The sequence below is a fragment of the Motacilla alba genome, chromosome 2, assembly GCF_015832195.1.
Source record: "Motacilla alba alba isolate MOTALB_02 chromosome 2, Motacilla_alba_V1.0_pri, whole genome shotgun sequence".
NCBI classification, from domain to species: Eukaryota; Metazoa; Chordata; class Aves; order Passeriformes; family Motacillidae; genus Motacilla; species Motacilla alba.
The window spans coordinates 124,977,876-125,000,952 of NC_052017.1; the positions used below are offsets into that span (position 1 = coordinate 124,977,876).

At 39.7% G+C, this 23,077-nt stretch overlaps 1 protein-coding gene across 1 annotated transcript; it reads left to right on the top strand.

Annotated features, from left to right (window-relative positions):
* Positions 1-246: 246 nt before the first annotated feature.
* On the top strand, positions 247-14,142 carry LOC119697330 (carbonic anhydrase 3-like). Its single transcript, XM_038128002.1, has 7 exons — positions 247-532; positions 613-810; positions 4,264-4,382; positions 6,457-6,549; positions 8,197-8,262; positions 10,541-10,696; positions 11,931-14,142. Exons 1-7 carry the CDS (start codon positions 496-498, stop codon positions 12,048-12,050), a joined length of 789 nt encoding a protein of 262 aa, XP_037983930.1. The 5' UTR covers positions 247-495; the 3' UTR covers positions 12,051-14,142.
* Positions 14,143-23,077: the final 8,935 nt, after the last annotated feature.

A 23,077-nucleotide genomic window follows, 5' to 3' on the forward strand; every position in this document is an offset into this window, starting at 1 on the left:
TCAGACCTTTCTGAGCTGTTGCATGGGAGCGTTTGTGAAGGCAGGGAGGCGGCAGTGGGGGAGCCCGCCTGCCCTGGGAGCCCGTCCAGAATCGCCGGGGGTGCTTCACGCCCGCGGCTCTGCCCGCGGAGGGGAGAATCGAGTTCCCTCCGTCCGCCCCCGGCGCTGGAGCAGCAGCTGGGCGCTCCAGGCAGCCTCTCCTCACCCGAGCCGGACGCACGGCCCCGGGGACTGCGGGGCGCTCCCTCCGGCCCGCCCGCGCCGTCGCACCCTGTGTCCCCGGGCTGAGCGGGACGGGCATGGAGGGAGCCGCGGCGTCCCGCCGGCATCCCCCTGCCTCCTCCGCGGGAGAACGCGGCTCTGCCCCGCGGCCGCCCCCAGCCCTGCCCTGCCCATCCCCGCGGGGAGGACGCGAAGCCGCGGCGCTCTATAAAAACCCCCCGGGCCGGGAGGGAGGCGACCACGGCAGCGGGACGGGGCGCGGGCAGCGGCACCATGGCCCAGTCCGTGTGGGGCTACGACAGCGACAACGGTGAGCGGGCTCGGGGCCACCGCGGGGCCGGCATGAGCCCGGCTGAGCAGGGGCGACGTTTCTTTGTCTTTGTCCCTCAGGACCCGAGCGCTGGCACGAAAATTACCCCCTGGCCAAGGGCGACAAGCAGTCGCCCATTGAGATCAACAGCAAGGACGTGCAGCACGACTCCTCTCTCGCCGCCTGGCACGCCAGCTATGACCCCGGGGCAGCGAAAACCATCCTGAACAACGGGCGCACCTGCCGCGTCGTCTTCGACGACACTTTTGATCGATCAGGTCGGTTTGTATTTTTTGAGGGTTGTTAGGAATCAAGGTTTGCAGAGTGCCAGGTATCAAAAAGCATCCTTTAGTATCCAGCCTGTGCAGGCCGGCAGAGAAACGCTTCACTTGGGAACGTAAAAAAGGTGTTCCAGGAGTTTATTCTGGTGGATCTGAAGTGGGACAGAAAGGCTGTTGGCTGCAGGGTAACCCCTGAAATACAGACTCAGCTGGATGGTGGAGTTCTCCCTATGTCACCTCCTTCAACACAGACACGACATCTTCAGGGTTTGTGTAAGGGACAAGAGTGGTGCTCAGAGAGGTTTAGAACGCTCTGAGGCACTTTGTAAACCAAAAATTTGTATATACATTTCTGCTGACTGTGATCATGATTTATTCTGCATGGTAATTCTTCAGGTACTTCAGAGCCTGAAAAAGTTATGAAAATAGCATTTACGTAAATAGCATTTTATAGTTTCTGGAAAACTATGAAATGGCTTTGTCATTTAATGAGAGCGCGCAATCTCATAGCTCTAAATTAATTTGTTCAAAACTTGATTGCAGAGCTCTATCTGTATTGCTCTGGAGGCAGATAGGCAACAACTGACAAAATGAATAATAAATTAACAATATCATATAATGCAAAGACATCTCAAAAGCATGCAGTATTGATTGGTCCTTCATCAAGAAGGAAAGCAATCTAATTAAAGGAAAACTTCTCTTTGTATTTCTGTGCATCTGTTTTGATGGCACTTGTATTGAGATTTTGTTTGTAGTCAGCTATATCTCTCATGAAATATATCCATAATACATTGAAAGATCACTTTCCTGCTTATCTTGATGAGGCCCTTGTTTCCTGGATTTCTTTATTTATCATTACAGCTACTTGTTATTGTTCCACGTCTCTCAGATGGAATCTCAACTATTTAGAATGAGGACTGTCCCTAAGTTATGTATTTTTATGGTCCTTTAGTATTCATTACCACAGTTTCTACACAGTGGTCTCATAAATTGCACTTTTATTACCATAGAAACACAGAATGGTCGGGTCTGGAAGCGACCTTAATGATCATCTAGTTCCAACCATACCCTCATCACCACCTTCCACTAGACCAGGTTCCTAAAGATGCATCCAGCCTGGCCTTGAACATTTCCAGGGATGGAGCATCTACAGCTTCTTCATGCAACCTCTTCCAGTACCTCATCAACTCACAGTAAAAAATTTCTTCCTAATATCCAATGTAACCATACTCCCTTTCAGTTTGAAGACATTCTTCCCTGCCCTATCACTACTTGCCCTTGTGACAAGTTCTGTTTAAAAGCCAGAATGCTGTTCCAAAAGCTCTGCACAAAATTAATGGCATGACTGAAAGCATGGGAAGGAAAATGGTGATGAACATTTTCACATGGTAGTTCTGTTCTTTCTTCTTTACAGCTTCCTAAAGGCTGAAATGTTTTAGGCTGCTCAAGAAGTTGTCTGCCTCAAATTTGGCTGAACCAAATGCAGCCCTTGGTGCAGCGCTTCCTCTAAATTACCTCCTTACATTTCCTCCCTCCTTACATTTTCTCCCCTCCCAATCACCTCTGTTGTTTCAGTGTGTGCAGTCACTCCTGGCTGCCCTTACTTTCTCCAGGTTGCTGGACAGCAATTTAAGACTCAGTTTTTCATAGGCACATGTCTGATCAGAATCAAATAAAATGCTTCACAGTTCTGAAAGACCGCGAGGAAGAATTTTGTAGACATTTTATTACCTTCATTTAATGGCTTCTGCAGTGCTAAGAGATGAGGATAAGAGTCACAGATTCCATTTTAATTGGAAAAAGAAATATAGTTGGAGATATTTTTTTTTCCAAACATGTGGAAAAATTTGAATGTTAGAAAGATTTGGTTTTATGCTAGAGAGATGTGTATGCTGTTATGAAGTGCTGCTTCAGAGTGATTAGAGTATTTAGAGCATTTAGAGTATCTTGGCTCTGGAAAGGGCCACCTGTAAGAAATGTGTTTCCAAATCTGACATTGATTCAGCATTTAAATGTAAGTAGATCACATAAATTCAACTCCTGCCTCCCACTGATTCCAGTGTAAAATGGCAACCAAATCCTTTTGAGGAGCTGGGCCTTTGATTATATGCCTTTTTGGTCCTATATTTGAGAGTGAAATAATAATAATAATAATAATAATAATAATAATAATAATAATAATAATAATAATATTTTCCATTGAAGGCTTCTACAGAAGTTTTATTCAATATTACTCAATACTATACTGAGTTATGATTATTTATGTATGAACAAAGTAAAGAAGTAAGAGGAACTACATGCTTAAGTCTCAACAGTGTGTTTTTTTTTTTCTGGCCCTCTCCTTGATGGTTGTGGCACCTACCAACTAAAAAGAGAAAGTGCAAAGTTAAACCTCTTGCTCTGTGTAGGTATTCCAACTTGTAGGATATCAAGAATTCATTTGAGACCATTGGGCAAAAGAGGATTTCAATGTTAACTTTGAACTTCAAAGCTATTGGTAGAAGTTCAAACTTGAATGCTATTTAAACAAGGCCTTCTGGCACTGCAGTTGTGAACTACATTATCAGCTTTCTGTGTAAGGAAACACGACTCATTCCAACCTTAGGTAATGAATGAAAAATACATTTGAGAGCTTATCCTCTAAGCAGCTCCTGCTCAAAAGAATCTCCAGGCTGAAAGAGCAGGTGTGATGTTTTGAAAGTCAGAGTTGATGTCAACTGTCAGACTGATGCATGGTCAGCATTATTTGGCTAAGCACAGCAGAAGTAACAGCTTCTTAGTTTCCCCTGTTGGTGGCTCAAGAACAATTTTCTAACTCACTTGACCTAAACTTTATTGTCTTCTCTCACTTCCAAGAAATAAATAATTTTAAAATTTTTAATATTTTCTTTTTAGAAGCAGCTATCTATCTGTAACCATTGTTTAGCTGTCTTGATGCCTTGTGAAGGCTGACCTAGAACAGAGACTAGGTGGAGCTAAAGAATAAAGTAGGTATTTATTAGAATGGATATACCTTGGGCAGCACGAGGTGACCTGTAAAAGGTATGCCAGTCATGGACTGGAGGTACTTTTTGAAGCACCTTGTGGTTAATTTAACAGCCCTAATGCCAATCTTTTTTAAAAAGACCCTTCTTTGACAAGAATCACCCCTGAACATGCCCCTTCTCTCTCCATACCAGGAACTGTAGTGCATCCACTTGCCAGGAGAAAAGGGCAGGTTGGGCAGCTGGGGTTTGACTCTGTTCTTGACTCTCAGCAGCCTCCACAGTTTTCCCATCAAACAGAGCTCCCGACAACAGAATTTAGCCGCAGCCACGTACACTGGCGAGCGTGGCGGGCGCCTGGCGGTGGGCTGGCTGCAGGAGGGGACCCGCGGCGTGTCCCCGCGGGGTGGTGGCGGTGGCGGTGGCGGTGCGGTGCGGTGACGGGGCTGACGCGGTGTCCCCGCAGTGCTGAGGGGGGGCCCGCTGAGCGGCGCCTACCGCCTGCGCCAGCTGCACCTGCACTGGGGCTCCTGCGACCAGCACGGCTCCGAGCACGTCATCGACGGCGTCAAGTACGCGGCAGAGGTAGGACGGGCTCTAAACAGCGGCGTTCCGGGCTGGAATTGGACTGATTTTGCATCTGAACACATTAACCATCCTCCCTCTTGGAAGTATTCAGCTACTGATTCCCTCCTGTGAAACTTGTGGATACTGCTTAACATGCAGTGGGATAACTTGCATCTGCCAACAAATGCATCCCTGCAAGTATCTGCTAACACGGATTTCTTTTCTTCATGCCAGAGTTTTTGCTGGTATCTTAGAATGTTTCAAAAATATTTGCGACAAAGCAATCTGTTATTTCCAAATAGGAAGAGCTGCTGAAGTCTTTTTGGCTTTTAGTCATTTCTGGTATAGCTTGAGTTACCAAGTTAGTTTAAAAAGAATAGAGAAACTCACTAAAAGCACATTTGATAAGCTGACATTCAAAATTAGACCCATCTTAAAACTGATTCAGAGTATGTTTTAGTTTCTTAACATCTCTGCTGTAAAATAGGTGGGTTTATTTTCAGGAAGCAAAGAAAATATAATGTTTGGGTTTTGTTTATTTGGTTTTTATATTTTTTTATGTAAACCATTGCAGGACTGTTGTCCTAGTTTGTTAAAATTCATGAATGCTTTAGACCCCGACGATTTTTTCAGGTTCTAAATGTAAGTGAATTACCTATTGATGGTGCAGAATTTCTAGCAAAGGCTGCCTCCTTCCTCCAGCTTATTTGAGAATAGGCTCAAAATAAATACCTATGCCCACAAAAATCCTGCAGTACGGTTCTTCTGCCTTCCACCTACACTCTCAAGGCCCAGAGCTTGGAGAAGCTTTGCCCAGCTCTCACAGGACAAAACTGAGGCAGATATTTTCAGGGTCAATGTGCACAGACATTGCAGAGAGGACTGCGGGTGATGGCTTAGGATTTTTTTTCCCGTTCCTTAACCACAACTAATCTTTGCTGGTATTCTGCTTTTTTGTGGTCAACTAAAGAGAAAAAACCTGCTTCCTCAAACTATTTCTTGACTAGTTCAAGCACAGACTTTTTATGTTACTTTTGTTTGCAGTACTCATTGATGGGAGAAGGAAGCCTGGAATATATGTAAGAGCTAAAGAGCTATATTGTAACCAAAGATATATGGTTGCTCCAGCTTTATTCTTAGCATTAAAATCCTTATCCTCAGCATTAAAATCCTTATCCTCAAGAGAAAAGAAACAGAGAACAACAGATTTATTCATTTTCAAGACAATTTTTTAGACTTTTTTTTACCCCCCCCGTATGACTGTGTTCCAATGCTCCTTAATCTGGGATTACACACTGCTGGTTGGAGCATTTGTAGCTATATGTATGAGCTAGAGATTTTCTGGACAGGGATTTTTGAAAATATTTTTTTAAAAAAATTTCAAATATTTTCAAATATTTTAATGTTTAATATATTTAAAATTTTAAAATCTTTTCCAAATATTTTAAATATTTTAATTATTAATTTTCAAATATTTTTCAAATTTTTTTGAAAATTAAAATATATATTCTGAAAATACAGCATTGTTGAAAGTAGATATGAGAAAAAAAATCAGATTATATCCCACAGTAGATATGAGAAAGAAATGTCAGATTATATCCTCACTCCCTTCCCATACAATGTGCTGAGAGTAGTAAAAGATACAAACCAATAATGTATGCATTACATACAACCCAGTGTAAATCCCTGAGCTGACATCTGCATTACCTGAAGATCTAAAAATGTACTTGAGGTGAAGTGCATGTCAGTAGGTGTTTTATGCACTGCATGTGTGCATGTCAGGTGCTTGGATTAAACTATTTATAGTTGCATTATCTGATATTGTGTGGTAAACTCAATTTTCTTTGTCCTGTGCTTCAATTAAATGCAAAGAAATGCTATTATGGAAAGCATGAGCACATAAAAGCATGGGAACAGCAGTAAGAAATACTTACATAGAGTTTTCTTTTTCATGTCCATTCCTCTACTTACTATGTACCAGAATATTTTCTTAATTTAATTTAAAGTGAAGATTGTGCTGTTGACAATTTCTTGTATTTGAAACTGACGTTTAGTTGAATTTTAGTTAATTGATTTTTAATTATGATTTCAGTTACATATGGTGCACTGGAATCCAAAACATGGTAATTTTGCCGGAGCTTTAAAACAACCTGATGGTGTAGCTGTTGTGGGAATTTTTCTGAAAGTAAGTGGCAAATATTCAGTCTTTGTAATTTTTTGTATTTTTCCTCTTTGTATAGTGCCAGGAGAAAAGTTACCACTGATTTTTCCTGCACAGCAGCCCTTTCCTGTGGTGTGCACTGGGTGAGGAGGAGGGTCTGCATAGGCTGGGTGTTTCATCTTTTGTGTCTTTTGTCTGCTAACAGGTGTTGTATCTGCCTGTCAGCAAGGTAATGTTGACTGATTCCCTTCTCTGGTCTCTCATTGATTCCCACACAAGCTGGAGATCAAAATGAGTTCAATGAACCTACTCCAAAATGAAAAAATAGATGGTAAAATACGACCACTCAACATTCTAACCTAGAAGTACAGAAAATTTTAAACAAAATAATACTGTACCAGTATTTTCAGATTGATTTTTTATAAACTCAACAGAAAGAAAGTAATCCTTGTATCAGATCTGCATGTGGTCTAGGATGTTGAGAAATGCTCATGGGCATACAGCCTAATAGTGATAAAGTACAGAAACTTCAGTCCTTTTAGCTGCAGGTGGGCATTTCAGCTTGAACACATCATCAGGGAATAGGTGTCCTTTTATTGTTTTATCACTAGTAAGTGGCATTTGTACAAGCAATAACAAGGGGATGTAATTAATTTTGCTACAGTGTCCCTGGACAGACTAGATGCAGTGTCATTTTAATTCTATTACACTGTGAGCCAACCTGACCTTTTCTCTTGTGGTTAGTTGAAATTGAAGGTCAGCACCTGTCCAGATTCTCCCCTATGACTACGTTCTTCAATTATTCTTCTTTTTAAATTCCTTTTGGTGTATTTTAGGCTAAAGTTTTATGTTGTCAAACACAACTTACAAAGTACACCGCTATAATCCTATTAACCATGCTAAGGTCAGCTAAAAGGTCTAGAAAGTAAGTCTTCTCTGGTCCTCTTTCCCCATTTCCTTCCTGCTCTTTGACGAAGAAGCTGTTGTCTTTCTCTGAATTTGTCATGTTCCATTACTGGGTTTTTGGATACTACTAAAACGGGATTGAATTATCTTCTGAGGAACTGAAGTTAATCTATTTTGGAACAAGACATGGCAATAACTGTACATCGTAGGCATACTGCCTTCACTCTTCTGTGATGTGAAAGGTTTTGGAAATGCTAAATGTCATGAACACAATGAACACAAGCAATAAAGTGACCCCATAGCTTGAGGCCATCTAGACATGAATTCATGACATCTTACATCAAGTCTGATCTGACTGTGTGTGTGCTGCAGAATGAAGTGTCTGCAGGAACTACAGCTCTTCAGGCCCTCAAGATTTTGCCAAGTGCTCAGACATCCCACAGTGGCTGTGGGTTGCTTTTGAAGCAGGAGCCAAGGGCTAAGCCCTGGGTAGTGACACTGAGTGTGCAGTCCATTCCTCAGACTGGCATGATGCCTTGTAGGGTCCTTCAACACATGTTCAAATTGCAAAGCCAGGTACTGGAGTCTGCTATTTTGGATGTTCTCTGACCACACATAATTTTCTGTCAGTCTCTGCTGGATTCTCTGAGACTGCTGTAGCCTAATGTGACAGATGGGATGTGCTGAATTTATTTCAAATACTGTGGAACATGATGAAAAAGATACAGTATGAAAAACATACAGTATTTGTGCTTTGCATTACAGGTTGGGCAAACTCCCAAACCAGAGATGAAGAGAATTCTTGAAGAACTTGAAAACATTAAGACCAAGGTATCAAAACAATTTTTTGTGACATAATGTAGCTGGAAAGCCACAGAAGCAGACATAAGTAGTTCAGATTCATATTTTGGCATAATTTTGATGCCAAACCATAGCACCAGAGATTATACATTGGACTGTGGAGCAGGATACTTTTTTTTGCCTAATTAAATATTTAACTCCTCACTTCTGCAAGTATTCTTGTTGAAGGTGATCTTTTAATCAATCCTTGCATACACAATTGATAGTTTTATTGGTACTTCTATGTAAAAAATATGCCAGTGGGCCAATACCAAGAAGAAATTAAAAGCTTTTTGAATTTGACGACAACAGTGGCCAAAAAAATGTATATAGCAGAGTCAGAAATTTAATTAGCCTAAAATGAGAAGAAACTTGTACCAATTATGGAGCAGGCTCCCAGTCAGTGTAAGGGAGATTAAAAATGTTATTAGTTTTAAGAAGGAACTGTCTTTATAAAAGGAACTATATGGTGCAGTTTCTGCACCAGTCCTAAGTGATCTCTTCCTATGATACTAGCACAAATAGCATTGCAAATATATTCTAAACTGTTTTTCAGTTAGATTAATGATCTAACCATACCTATTGCATAGCTACAGCTGCTGAAGAGTTATTTGCAGAGAACTGCAATATTGCACCTATTGTCATTTAGCATTATCATTTACAATGAACCTAATCTCTAGCTATACTTTAGCAATTCTACTTCATGATAAACTTTGTGATTCTAATAATGCTAAAAGTTGTTGTTTCTGTTTGTTTTTTTTTAAATTTCACTTCGAACATGAGACCACAGCACCAAATTTGTAGGCATTTTCTTACAAATTAGCCAGAATTCCTTGCATTTAATGTATGTATGTGTGTACTGGCTCTGATGTGCAGCTCTGAGCCTGACAGCTCTTCTCTCCTTTGTAAGAGTCATATTAATTTTATTTTTTCAACTCAGTTTTCAAATGCAATTAAGTTGTTTCTGCTGAGGCAGCTGAAGGTTATTTTTTTTCACCCTATCCATGCCCCCACCTCAATGTGTCAATGGTATCTTTTTTAATGGCTTTCTCTCATAATGACTATATAATTTTTTAGCCATTTACATGTAGCAGTTCTGGAAAAAAGCAACAGTTCAAGTAAAGCAGAGAAAGATAAGTGCATATGCAAAGAACCACATGTTGTATTTTATGTCTTATTTCTTTTCTGTCATCACAGACATTTTCCCAAGATTACTTATTTTTCAGAAAGATAAATGGGTGGTATCACTGGTGTATTTATCACACATGCAGTTTCTATTGCTCTGATGCATTACAGGTAGAGGAGTTGGTCACTGTACTGTATTTACTGAAAAAGCACAATTTTGTGAATTTACTTGCAAATTCATGTGGAACTTACAGCATAATCTTTTCAGGAGAATACAATTGGAGTAATTCTTTCTGCTCTCAATTTGTGCAATGATGCACGGAAACAATTTCAGCTTCTGCCATCACTTTGTTCTAATCTAGAGAAGATTCTCCATGATAGAAGAAAGAAATGGGAATAATATATCTTCCTTCCCAGACCTGTATCCAAAATATCAATAGAGAAGTGAAATGCATTTCCTCGGTTAGTTTTTGTTGCCCAGAGGGAACAAGGAATACTCATCACAGTCCTGTGGAGTTACTATCCTATTTGGTGGCAGACTTAGCAGGAAATGTTGTCTGATGTCTGCTTTCTCCCTTGTCTGGTGGTAATCGCCTCGAACTGTAAGATATTTAGGACCCAGTACTCTTACAGGAAATATTTAAAATTTTTACTAAGTGTAACAGCACCAACAAAAAGACTGAGAGTGTCACCATGAATATATAATTAGAGCAAAATCTTGGGAGGAGAGAGGTGCAGATTTAAATTCCTCCAGACAGAAGACTATAATTAGTCTTGGATAAATGTCTGGCCACTATCCTGTTGGATAAAAAGGGTAAGAATACCAACACTGCCACAGGCTTTAACTTTTATCCCAATGGCCCAAAATAAAACACAATTTGGATAATTCCAGAATAGAAAAATGTAAAAATGAGTTTGCTTTAATCCCACACAATTCAGTTTGCAACTTCTTTTAATTTATGAATGTAATCAAAATGTCAGTTATTATTAATTGCTGGGAAAGTACTTGACAGGAAGAAAAGGAGATTGATTTCTTGCATGAATCTTGGTATTTAATTGCTTCCTTTATTATAACATAGATACTGATAACTTTTAAGATGCAGATCTCTAGATTTACTGCAGAGAATTTTTTTGTTTCCCTAAGGGGAAGGAGGCTCCTTTTCTGCACTTTGATCCTTCAATTCTTTTCCCCAAATCTCGTGACTACTGGACGTACCACGGTTCATTCACCACACCCCCCTGTGAGGAGTGCATCACTTGGATTCTCCTGCGGGAGCCGATTGAAGTCAGCTCAGACCAGGTAAACTTCAGCCAGTTCTTCTGCCCCTTTTCCAGTTCTCAGCAGTGCCTCAGTATGCCAGGGTGATGATTTGCAAGCCGTGTGTTACCTTGCACTTTTTGGTAGGGAAAGCTTTAGCTGTGGACAGTGAGAAACTGCCTGCAGAATGGACTGTTGAAATGGGCTGTGAAACTTACCCTGAGAATCAGGTGCTCAGGAAGCTTGCAGGACGCTTCTTGGAACAGCCTCAGCAGTGGTGTTCTTGGGATGCAGAAAACCCCCTAAGGCAGAAGTGCCCCTGAGCCTCAAAATTCAGCCACCACAGAAGCCTCAGTTTATTCTGTGAGCTTTACAATTAAGCAGAAAGTGAGACTAATGTTTTGCTGGTTTCCTGGTTTAAGAAATTGCTGGTCCAGACCTTGACTTCTTGAAAGCTGTCAGTGAGAAAGATCAAACAACCCACAACTTACAAATATAAACATTCATACAAATTAATGTACCACTTGGATTCACATAGCTCAAATCTGCATTCACAGAGGGAAAAAAAAAACTATCTAGATAAGGTGACACTTTTAGTTCTTGTGTCAAAAATTTTGGCTATTTATACCACTTTCTGCTTCAGCAACACAAGTCAGGGTATATCCTTTCTACTGAAATGGCTGTTTTCAAAATAGGTTTATTTTACATTTGTATGAAGGAGTAACAATTAACAACAATTATCAACACTGAAATTAGGTTAATTCGAATAACAGCATCTGAGTGCTGAATTCATGATTCAACTTAATAATCCAGTTAATCCAGGCGTATCTCTGCCTTACAGATCAAAATACAAACTTCTGCATCAGCTTTTTCTATCACTGCTTTGCACTGACATAGGTCTGGATCCTCCTTCACAGATAGCTGTATTTTCACAAGGTATTTGGCAGCTGTCCAGCTCCAGTTGGGTCGCAGCAGGGCTCTATTCTTTTTCCACACTGTGGGCATGAATGAGAGATAAAACCAAAAGAAGCCCAGGCAAGGATCAAATGATGAACTTTTCTGTGCATGAAGAGTGTGAGGATCCACAGAAACAGTAGAAGCTGCTGGGCTGCAGCAATCTTTATCAGTAATCTCAGTATTGTTAGCGACTGTCATTGTCATTGTGTGCTTGTCACTGTACATTATAAAGAAAATTCCTTTTTCATCTCAGAGTTGGTTCTAGGCAGTAAGGTCCACAGAACTTCCACATGGACACTTGAATTTTTCTTCCTTGCAGATGGCAAAGCTCCGTAGCCTTTCCAAGAATGCTGAGAATGAACCTGTGAGCCCTCTTGTTGACAACTGGCGGCCACCGCAGCCTCTGAAGGGCAGGATAGTGAGAGCCTCATTCAAGTAAAATCTCAAGTCTCACTCTGCTGAACCTGAGTGAGAAACTCCCTACATCATGAAAGTGTAGTTAGTTTTTTGCTGTCTACTGCTTTTCCTCTGGATCCAGGTCTGTGTTTCTCAGTTTGAAATTCTGAGTGGTAAATCTGTTTTTAAAAGCAGAAGAATACTGTATGCAAATACTAAGCATAATAAGCAAATGTGAGAAGTAATGATTCTCGACCACAAATGCCACAGCATTTATGGTTACTTCTCTGCCTTGTAGTCTTGTAAGAAAAATAAGCTCAATTTCAATATTTAAAATTAACTTCAAAGGCAATATAGTAAGGCAAAAAATGAACCAGTAGTTCATGAAAGCAGAAGTAATGGTAGATGAACAGGAGGGAAATGCCTGTCTCTACACTGTGATCTTGCTCAGACACCCCACCCTCAGGAGACATCCAAAGAATAAGCACCCTTTTAACATACCAGGTTTTCCCTTCCTTGTCTTGTTCATAGTTTTTTATCCAAGATTAGATTAGTGGTCTGAGGGTAAAATCAGGCATACTCAGTTTCTGTGTGAAGAAGAAAAGAGGCCTTGCTGTCATTTCAGCATTTGCTCTCTTCAGCACATCCTGCTGCTGCCATTGTTGATCTTTTCTTCTCTCACTGCTGCTCTTACTTCACCCACCCAATGTAGAGTCCTGCTGGTATCATATTGCCTTGTATTTAGTATACCAGCTTTAGTATTGCTGAGGGAGCAGCCTTTCTTCTGCTGCTCTATGTTATCTCCCAGAATGATAGATTTTTGATGCTCTGCCTGCTTTCTATATTTGACATCTTAATAGTTTTGCCTGTTAGGGATTTTGTTGCATATGGAAGGGATCTTTCTGGATGATTCATATGTGTCATTTGGGAAAAATCCAGATTAAGTCACCTGTTTGTTTATTTGACTCTGTAGCTGGAGAATATAAATGGATTCTGTTTGGCTCAGTTCCTTTGTGGGGAGACACATCAGCTTTCAAATATGATCCAAGCAAGGAATCACTGGCAGACAGAAACATCTGTATCAACTTCCCCTGTCCTTCATCATGTAAACTTTGTAATTTCAGTGTACAAGTACCATCTAGGTTGAACTCACACACAGATCATGTGAATAAAGACCTACATTATATTCAACACCCAGGTGATTATTCAGTGTTGGATATAGAGGAGATTGCATGGCCAAAGGTGGTGCATAAATCCCACTGCACAGGCAGCTTCTGGGTTCTCCATGTTCCTGCAACTCATAGGAGCTGCTACTGTAGGTAGCAGTGGGTGTTCTTCTGGAGATGTTGCCACAAACATGTTCACAGCAGCATTTATAAGGGATATGTCAAAGTCTGAAAAAAACGGACTACAAATGGCTGGAATAGGCATTTCCCAGTTCTCCTTAACTATTTCACTTCCACTTTATTTGAAAAATGGTGCTCCAACAGGGGAGTAAAGAATGGGCAACACTGGACAAATTCTGCTGTTATTACCCGCATAATTCAGTGAGAACGCAGAAATTAAACTGAGGCAGATTTTGATCCTTTTTATTCATTTAGAATTGTTCTAAGGAATACTAAATTCCCATTGAAAACTAGTATTTTAGTTTATTAGGGTTGTATTTTGCTTAGTATAAAGCAGTTTCTTTTTAAAAACTAAGTTCATGTGAGAGGCTAAAGTATTGATTGAATCCTGTTTACAAATGTTTTGGCACTGGCTTAATTTTATCAGAAGCTTTTGATATTATGAGTGCAACACTTGCAAGGGTATTGATTTTAGGAGTCCCTTAGATCTTCTTTAAACTCTTGAATCTAAATCTTCTCAACACATAAAAATGTTACTACAGAAAGCTCATAAGCAACAATTTTTTTTTTTCTACTGTACTATGTCTTACGTGTAAAATGTCTTCTCACATCCATATGTAGTTGATCTTGGTGATGAGAAAATTTTAACACAACTGAGACAAGGGTTTGAGTCTTTCGACCTAAAAGCCATTGACTGTGATGTTTTAATCTCTTGTAATTGAAGCAATAAAACAAGATTAGTTGTCTGCACTTGAAATAACTGCTTTTATGTCTTGAGAGAATCAATAAATTGACTTACATAAAAAATAAATTGATTGCTGTTTTTATGCCAAGTGATGACTGAAAGTAGAAAAAACTTAGTAGAAAACCTTGCTTCTCCTTTCTTTGATACATATACTTGTAATATAAGGGGAACAGACATTTTAGTACTTTTTAGCTGTTGGAGATTAGTACAAGAAGCACATCAATCAGTTAGCTAAAATGTTACATAATTCTGAAAATTCCTGATTTGTTTATACTTTTGAAGCACACAAACTTGTTAAAGAATCAGTCTGCAAAACAGACAATGAGTGCACTTTGCTGGGTTTGCATGTTTCCTCTACTGCTTTTGAAAGGTAGAATAGCCAGAACTTTATGAACTACTGAAATAGTGGTTTTGGTTCCAACAACCAGCATTTGGTTTGCATGTTGGCAAAAAGGAAAATACAGTCAGAAATTTATATTGCTTCCTCATGCATCTCCTCTGATGCCATTATCTCTTCAAACGATTAATACACAAAATCATCAGCCTCACTGAAAATATGCTTTAAAGTTTTTTTTCCCCCTTGAAGAATAAAGTGCACACACATTTTTCCACTGCCTTTCTTCCTTTGATGAATAGTGTAGCTCAGCATTGATTACCTTGGAGACAAAATCAGAATATATGGATTCTAATCCCGCTGCCCCATGTATCTTAGAGAAAAACCAACAAACAAACCCAGGGCCTATAATGTATATATTAATTGCAGGAGGGCAGCCAAGTGATTTACACTGATTACCACCTATTAGGTTTTGACAAAAATTGGCCAGTTTCCCACACCTCACAAGAGAAATTACTAGAAAAATTAAAAGCCTATTCCTGTAGTTTCAAAGCTTTTCTTTACCAACTGAAACAGGTGTCACCATCTTTCAGTCATGTATAAATTTGTAACTGAAGTCCTAATTCCTGGTATGGCACTCGTGTACAACCAGCTATGATGCTGCATTTTAAAAAATAATTTTCATATTCATATTCATAACATATTTTAATTTTTGTAGTAGACTACAAAATGAAAAGAACACATATCTTTTTTTTCTGTATCTCAAAGAATGATGCTCCTGGATGTCCCTGCTGATGTTTTTCTGCTGAGTAATCAGTGTTGAAGAACATTCATATTGTCAGGGAGTTGGACAAAATAGAACAATATCTATTTCTTCCTGAGGCATTTTGTCCCATGCCTCAGTAAACGGAGCAGTTGTATGGTGTGTGTTCCACCTTGTCTATCGGCCTTTCATCAATGAGTTCTGGCATTTATCTTTGTCAATACTGGAGCACAAAACATGTATTCAGGAATTATTTTCTTTCCAAGCCCAAGAATTTAATAAAACATTTTATAAGATTCCTCACTCCCAAGAATTCATTAGAAGTTTTTTGTAAAATTCTTCACTCCCCTAAAAGGTAATGTACAACCAACGATGAATTAGAGATCAAATCAGACTCAAGTTATTTTTTAAAAAACATATTTTTTAAAGCATCTTCTTTTCAGTTTACAGCTGCTGTACACGTTGATTTGCAAAAAAAGTGCAATAACATTAAATAACGTACTCAGGGTTATTTGTGATGGAGAGACAGAAAAACTGTAGAGTTTTGTGTTCATTAAAACACACAAACATATTTGAATACAGATGAAGAACTTGTGATATTACTGCAACCAACACTGGTGATATAAGCACCAACACAGTATTGCTATTATAGAAAATTTTAACTATATTTGGACTGAATAGCACAATACTTGCAAGAATGTCCACGAGCATAAATGAGCAAGACACTTGTAGAATCATAGGCCTGAGCTGGACCTTAAAGACCATCTAGTTCCAGCCTCCCTAGTTCCAGCCCCCATGCCATGGGAAGGAACACCTTCCACTAGACCATTATTTGGAAAAAAATACATAGTAGATAGAAAATTTTCTGTAAAACAGGAGGATGGAGAAGAAAGAAATGCAATTTGTACTGTAAACTGATGAAGTGAAGATACAGGTCCACAGTCTAAATTAATATCTCACTTTCAATAAGGACAACTGTGAAGAACATGAGTGCAAATAAAGAAGGTTTAATAGGAATATATTAATATATGTGAGAATGAAAATTACCATTAAGTGAGATGGTAAATCAAGTAGGACAGCAGAGCAAACTTCATACAGATGGAGTTGTGTCTGCTTCAGAAAACAAAAAGATTGGCATGGTAAATTGCAACCCTTCTGTTGAGCACTCTATTTCACAAGATCTCCCTGGAGACAGCATCTTGCCTCTCTGCAGGAAAATCCAGCAAGAAGGTTGGAAACAATGAGGCCATCAGGTGTGCAAAAGAAAAGTTTCAGTCACTAATGAACCACACCTGTAGTTAGCACGAGCAGGAGCATTGACAGAATGTTATCTACATGGGAATTCTCAAAATAAGTCTCGTTGATTCTGCCACTAATTCTTTAAGTCAGAGGTTGACATTAACTCATGCTTTTGCAGTCCTTTCATGCCAACAGTAAGCAGAATATTCAGTAGGTGTTAGGAAAACATGTGCCTTTGGTAAATTTGAGTAGCACACTGTCACTCTTTGACTGTTTCTAATATCTTGCAGAAGATCTGTCAGAGAACTGTTGAAGAACTTGGAACTCCTTCCTGCAATTAGACCAGTTTCCACATTGCTCTAGACCAGCAAGCCCATGGACCAGTTGCCTCAGACCTTCATGGTGGAGATAATACATCTTTACTAGACTAAGATTTTTAATTCTTCCAATTCCCATTAATTTTTTCTCTCTTTTTTTTTTTTTTAACTGACATTCCCATGTTTTATCCTACCTTCACCCCATAGACAACACAAACATTCCTGCTGAAAACTAAAGTGAAGGATGCTGCTTCTTGCTTGGCTTAAAATGGTCATTTTCCAGAGCCCACACGGTGGAGCCAGTTCTTCAACAGTCACCTTCCTGGCACCACTTCCAGCTAACAGGAGGCCTGGGCAGTGCAAATTCATCTAGTCCTGCACAAGTAACTGAGCATTGAAACAAATGCAGTTTATCCAAGTTCTTCTTGAGCTACAGGATCTAGTGTTTAAATAAATATTGATAGTAATGGACTGGCATTCATTTCTATCTAAAAATTTTCTGTATTTTGTCTGCATGTTTATTCATGCAAAGTCTATGTAAGGAAGTGCTTTTGTTTTTACAGGCTGAGAATAGTCCAGATAATTCCATTCCTAAAGCCCCAGAGAATCCTATCGCAAGGTAAGAGGAGTTAGAGGTGAAAATCTCCCCCTGGTATGTACTGAACTGGTTCCTGATTTAAGTAATTACGAGACCAAGACTGCAGGATACATTACCCTCCACACCAGCAATACCCTGGCTGAATAGCAATTTCAGTCTATATGGCCCTTTTCTCTCTGCATGTCTCAGTCATCCTTCATGGTTATGATAATTTCTACACTGAATTAAAAAGCAAAGACATTTCCATTAAGGTTCCCTTCTTTCAGAGAACAGTGACTTTTTCTCTTAACACTGCAGGCTACCAGCCATTAAGCCCTAATTTAAGAGCTCCCACAATGTTGTGAATTGTCTGTGTAATAAATCTCTGCTGGAGAAAGAGTAAAATCATTAAATATTTTTTCTTGTCAGACATCATTGAGCAACAAATGGCAACAGTGTCAGCAGCCTATCTAAATTTACATCTAAGCAAATGCTACTGACCCTCGAATACACAGATGAAAGTTGATTTGTTGCCCAACAGTGTGTAAGATCTATAATTGAAACACTGATTTCATTGTCTCTGTTGGGAAAGGTAGGGAATGCAAGTTTAGAAACAATCCTTTCCATGCCTAATGTCTTGGAGCATTTTGCTGAAACTTCCACCACTGAAAAAATCTGTGAAAGGAATAGAGTCCATGTAATCTAAATAAAGCTGAGGCTTTGGAACATTTCTTCTGCCTTTAAGGTAATAATTTTGCCATGACTTACATTAAATTACACACCATAAATATGGTACAGTATTAATTAACAGTGAAAATAACTATGTTCTTATACTGGTGTCCATCATCAGACTATTTTAATGCCAGTGTAAGAAGTCCCATAAAATATTTTGAACATTTCCAACCAGATTTCCTATATGTTCTTCCCACAGCCTCAAAACCCCTATATACCCTGTGTATACAAGTATCTTCTCCTCATCTTAAAGGAATGGGGGGTAAAAGTCTGCTGCAGACAATCTTGACTGGCAGTTCTCTGTAAAAGCAACTCCTTGCTGGGCTCTGATTGTGACCTTTTATCCTGGATATGATTTGAGTTACAGTAAGGTTTGCTTTCTGGTTTATGTTTCAATCAATTTGATCTTTTAATGGTTAATATTTAATAGCATACAGGAATTAAAATTGTATTCGTTAAAGTTAATAAAAGTATGCATTGCCATTAAATAGTAATTTTTGGAATCCTGACAAAATTTGCTGCTTTTGCTACTCTGCTGAGCTTGGCTGTTCTAGTTAGTCTCTGTCACCCTTTCTGGAAGCACAGTGTTCCTTTTTACAGAATCTGACTGAAGGGTTTGCCATTTTTACATAGGTTTTTTGGTGTTTGCTGTTTTTCTTTGTTTAAATGCTGAACCAAAAGCAACACTAGATTAGAGCTCTCTTTTTTTTTCTTCTTACTGTACTGAAATGTCTTTAATAAGGAAGTGAAGCCCCATGATTTGGAAAAGATCTTCCTGGAACAACTTTACAATATGCATAGAACAATAAAACTTCAAGTTAAACAGTGAATCCATTACTTGCATTTGTAGCTTCACATCACAGGATGTAGGGTACAGCTCCTGATGCACCTGTTCAAATGAGCCATCTCTTCACTCGGCAATATTTACTGTGACTGAGCTGTTGAATAAAAGACACGCACTGAAATTTGTAGCCTGGATAGACTTCATGAATGCGGGTGCACATATTTCCATGTCAGCAAGGGAACTCAAGGAGTAGATGAATTCCATTTATGCAAGCATGGAGAAATTTTTGTGACCAGTAAATAAGCACCATAGCAGTGCCTGGTTATAATCAGACAGAAGAAGACAAGCAGTTGAACATCTCCTTGCTCCAGCTTCTGATTCACTCTGTGGTCTATCTGATGCACAAAAATGTCAAGCTTTCCTAGTTGGAACCGGTGTAGGGAATGTGTGAGAACATTCACATAGTCTTAAACTAAGATGCAGAGTTTTGCCAAACAGCCCAAGGCAGTACTACCTGCAGAAACTTTCCCGTCTGTGCCTTGTCACAGGGAATCTCTGTATAATACATCTATCCTGTTAGCAGTTGCTGGAATTTATGATCTGGTTCTAATTTTTTTTCCATTACTGCATGGACACTTAATTAAAGCATGCAAATTACTTATTTACACTTACTTCATTTGGAAAACACCCCTGGTTGCAACTGGGGAAGGAAATGGCAGGGTCTTCACCATCAGGCTAAACCCATCTCCATATACATGATTACACTGGCCACAGCCCAGAAATCCCTCTTGCTTATGTTTCCAAAATAATCTATGAATCAGTGTTATACAGCAAGCATCAGATATTGCTGTGGACATGCTTTCTCCTTGTGCTTCTTTTGTATGTACTTGATAAGATCTGCAGAGATTATGCCAGCCTGTCTCAACCACTGTCTTACTGCTTGACTTGTGCCAGGGCTGTCTCGAGCAGCGGGGGCTGTTCTAGACTTTGCCTCATGGATGCAGGATTTGGGGGGTGCCTTCCACCTTTCTCCTGGTGATGCTATCTTGGTTACCCATGTCTGGTACAGAAACAGGCTGCTTCTTTTTGTGTAGGAGATGGTCACTGCAGGCTGCAAACTGAACTGGCAGAGCCAATGTAGACTTGTTGGACTTTTTGTCCTAGGAGGTGGACAGAGTTGCAAAACTCCCTGGCATTCTTTAGAAGTTCCCTGCACTAGGCAGCTGTCTGGTTGACCCATCTCATCACCATATAGATTTTTGCAGATACAATCTTTCTACAGATGCATGTTTCTGGATTACCCTGCACTGCCATCTCAACTGTACCAATGACAGAAGCTGTTATCCCTAAGGTGCTTCCCCACCCATCAAGTAATATGCTTCTTGGGCACACTGCAGTTGTTCCATCTAAATTGCTGTACAGTCACTGCAGTGAACCTGTTGGCTCCACAATTAAACTTGGGTGATATGAGTGTGCGTGTGCTTGCAGATGCAAGTTTTTTCCAGGGCTTTGAAAGGAATTGAAAGGTAGCAGGCAAAACAATGCAGTTGACAGAAATGCCTGGATGGCATTCAGAAGGTATCCAAATGAGCTCACAATTATGTGTTGTAGCTGCACTGCATTGCAAAATGGGTAGATGGGAACACATGCTGAAATAGGCCAAGTGTTTTACCCGCATTCCAGCCGAGAGTGCCAACACATTTTTAACATTCACCTAGATAGGTTTACTTGGGATTTTATTTCTAGCTTATCCATGTATAAATTTTTTTTACCTACAAATGTGACAAAAATACTGATACTAACAAAATATGCTTCTTTTTTTTTCTTGTTTCAGTATAGATTTTTGTCTACGTGGACTCTTAAATAATGTAAGTGGCGGAGCAGAGCGTGCCATAGCAACTCTTTGATTTTGTAGATGAGTAGCAATAAAACCATGATAAATCCTGGTAGAAAGATATTTTATAGGGCTATCTACTCTTAGTCTGTAAGTATCAGTTCTTTGACAATAGAAACTGTGGGGGAAAATGGGGATTGTGACATAATAGCAAAATAATTCAACTCAGCATGTCGTTTTTCTTATTTTGGCAGACAAAGATCTTGCTGTTGATAGGTTTCCATTCATGCCTACCATGTTTTCCATTGCCTGGCACAAATTTCAGTGAAGTGGAAGGCATATGACAAACTGGCTTCTTGGCTGTAACATGCCACACCAACTATGGCATGCCCAATGAAAAGCACTGTGTGAATGTCCTTTGCACAGTGCCAGGCATGCTATGCGCAACCCGCTGCAAAACAATACGGTGTTTTCTGCAGCTTCTTTTTTTTTTTTTTTTATATTTTCCACACATTCCTTATAAAAATAGAACGTAGACTGTATAAATATTTGCACAAGGCACAAAAGAATAATTCCAAAAGAGTTCTGTAATTTGGTGCAACTGCTCTGCAGTCTGGCACTGCACTGAAACACAGTTAATGCAGGCATATCTCAGCCTGCTCTACTGACTGAGCAAATCTAGTGAGCTCTGATTCTCCTTGCCCGTGGTGCTCCAGCCCACTGTCTTGCTGGCCCTCCACTGGATTTTTAATGCTTATTCAATGTCTTTCTTGCAATAGCAGGCTCAAAATTGTATTCTAGAACTACGTGCACTAGTGTTGAAGATGGAAATTATCATTACTGCAAACCTGCTGGCTACACTCCTGTTAGTACAGCTCAGTGTGCACCATGGCAAGGGTACACTGCTGGCTCAATTCATTTGTTGTCCACTAGGATCTCCACATGTTTTTGTGCAAAGATGCCTGCTGGCCAGTCAGCCCCAGCCCATCCTCCCCAGGTGTAGGATTTGGCAGTGCCTTTGTTGAACTGCTTCAGGCTCCTGTCAGCCCATTTCTTCAGCCTGTCTAGGCTCCTTTGGATAGCAGCTCATGATTTCATCCTTAAACTTGCTGAGGGTATGTTCTATGCCATTGCTCAGGTCATTAAAGTTCTGCAAGTAATAAGAAAAATGAAATTTCCTTCCAGAGGAATAATGGATATTCTTGTGGAGCAAATCTTGTTCATCGTATCTGAATAAACTTAATCTAAATTGTCACTGTCTGTTTGACTTGTCTCTTTTTGATCATAGGTGTACAAAATTTCAAGGATGGGGACTCTGTGTATACTGGAGCATTTTACCAATGCATCAGTACTTTTATAGGATGTATTTACTGGCCTTGCAATTTAGTCTTGTCACTTCTCCATTCACAGACATTGTAATCTGCCTTCATTTTCTCCTTTCTGTTTTATCGACTCCTGGCAACGAGGAAATAATTCTTGTATCACAAATATTTTTTTCAATTTTTTTCTTCACTGTTCTTCCTTACCACTTGGCCTCCTTTCTCTTTTCTGCCTGCCCCAAGGACTCATACCAGTCTCAGTAACCCATTTACCATGCTTAGTTCCCATTCTCCTTACAAGAGCCCCATATTTCCCTTGTCCAGGCTATTCTCCTCATGACACAAGAGAGGCTTTATAACCCTCTTCTTCCCTTCATTTCCTTCTTCTGTCTTGCTGCTTGGCCAATAAATCACTCAGTGATTTATCAGTAAATATGCCTATTTGGGAAGATGAATAAGGAAGGCATTCAGTTTATAGCAGGGCAGAACAGTATTAACTGGTGTGACCAGCTGGCTGTTTATTTGATCTGCAGAAAACTGCAGAGTTATTTAGGCTACTGGAGTGCTACAGTACTGCCCATTCCATCATTATCACATTACTTCCAAGCAGAGAGAAATGTCATCAACATGATGTCATAACATTCAGCCAACTGGCTTATGTGATGCTGATGCAAACACTTTTTTGAAATATGCCACAGTTCTGAGGCTGGATCTTTCTAGGTTAGTTTTAGGCTAGCTTATATATATCACAGGTACTAAAAGACCTCCCATTTGTCAGCACATTTCCTTCATATTTTTATTCTATTGTATATGCATATTTTTCAGATTGAATAGCACACCTACTTGTAGCATTGCAACTGGCCACCAGTTCAGTAAGAACTAACAACACTGGGATTTTATTCCAGTTGGTTGCTTTTTGTGTACAGATGCAAGACTAAAATGTCACTTTCTGAGTGCATCCTTTTGAAAAGCAGTGTTTCATTCACTTTCCAAAAAGATCATGTCATTGCTAGCAGCAATATTCCACTGTGTTGACTCATAATAATGGAATGACAAATGTTTGTTTAGTATCTTTTAAGC

Bases quoted from the DNA above. Each gene is read 5' to 3' on its own strand.
- LOC119697330 (XM_038128002.1), top strand. From the start codon at position 496: ATGGCCCAGTCCGTGTGGGGCTACGACAGCGACAACG. The intron at 811-4,263 runs GTCGGTTTGTAT...GTGTCCCCGCAG, and splicing joins CGACACTTTTGATCGATCAG to TGCTGAGGGGGGGCCCGCTG. The intron at 4,383-6,456 runs GTAGGACGGGCT...TTATGATTTCAG, and splicing joins GCGTCAAGTACGCGGCAGAG to TTACATATGGTGCACTGGAA.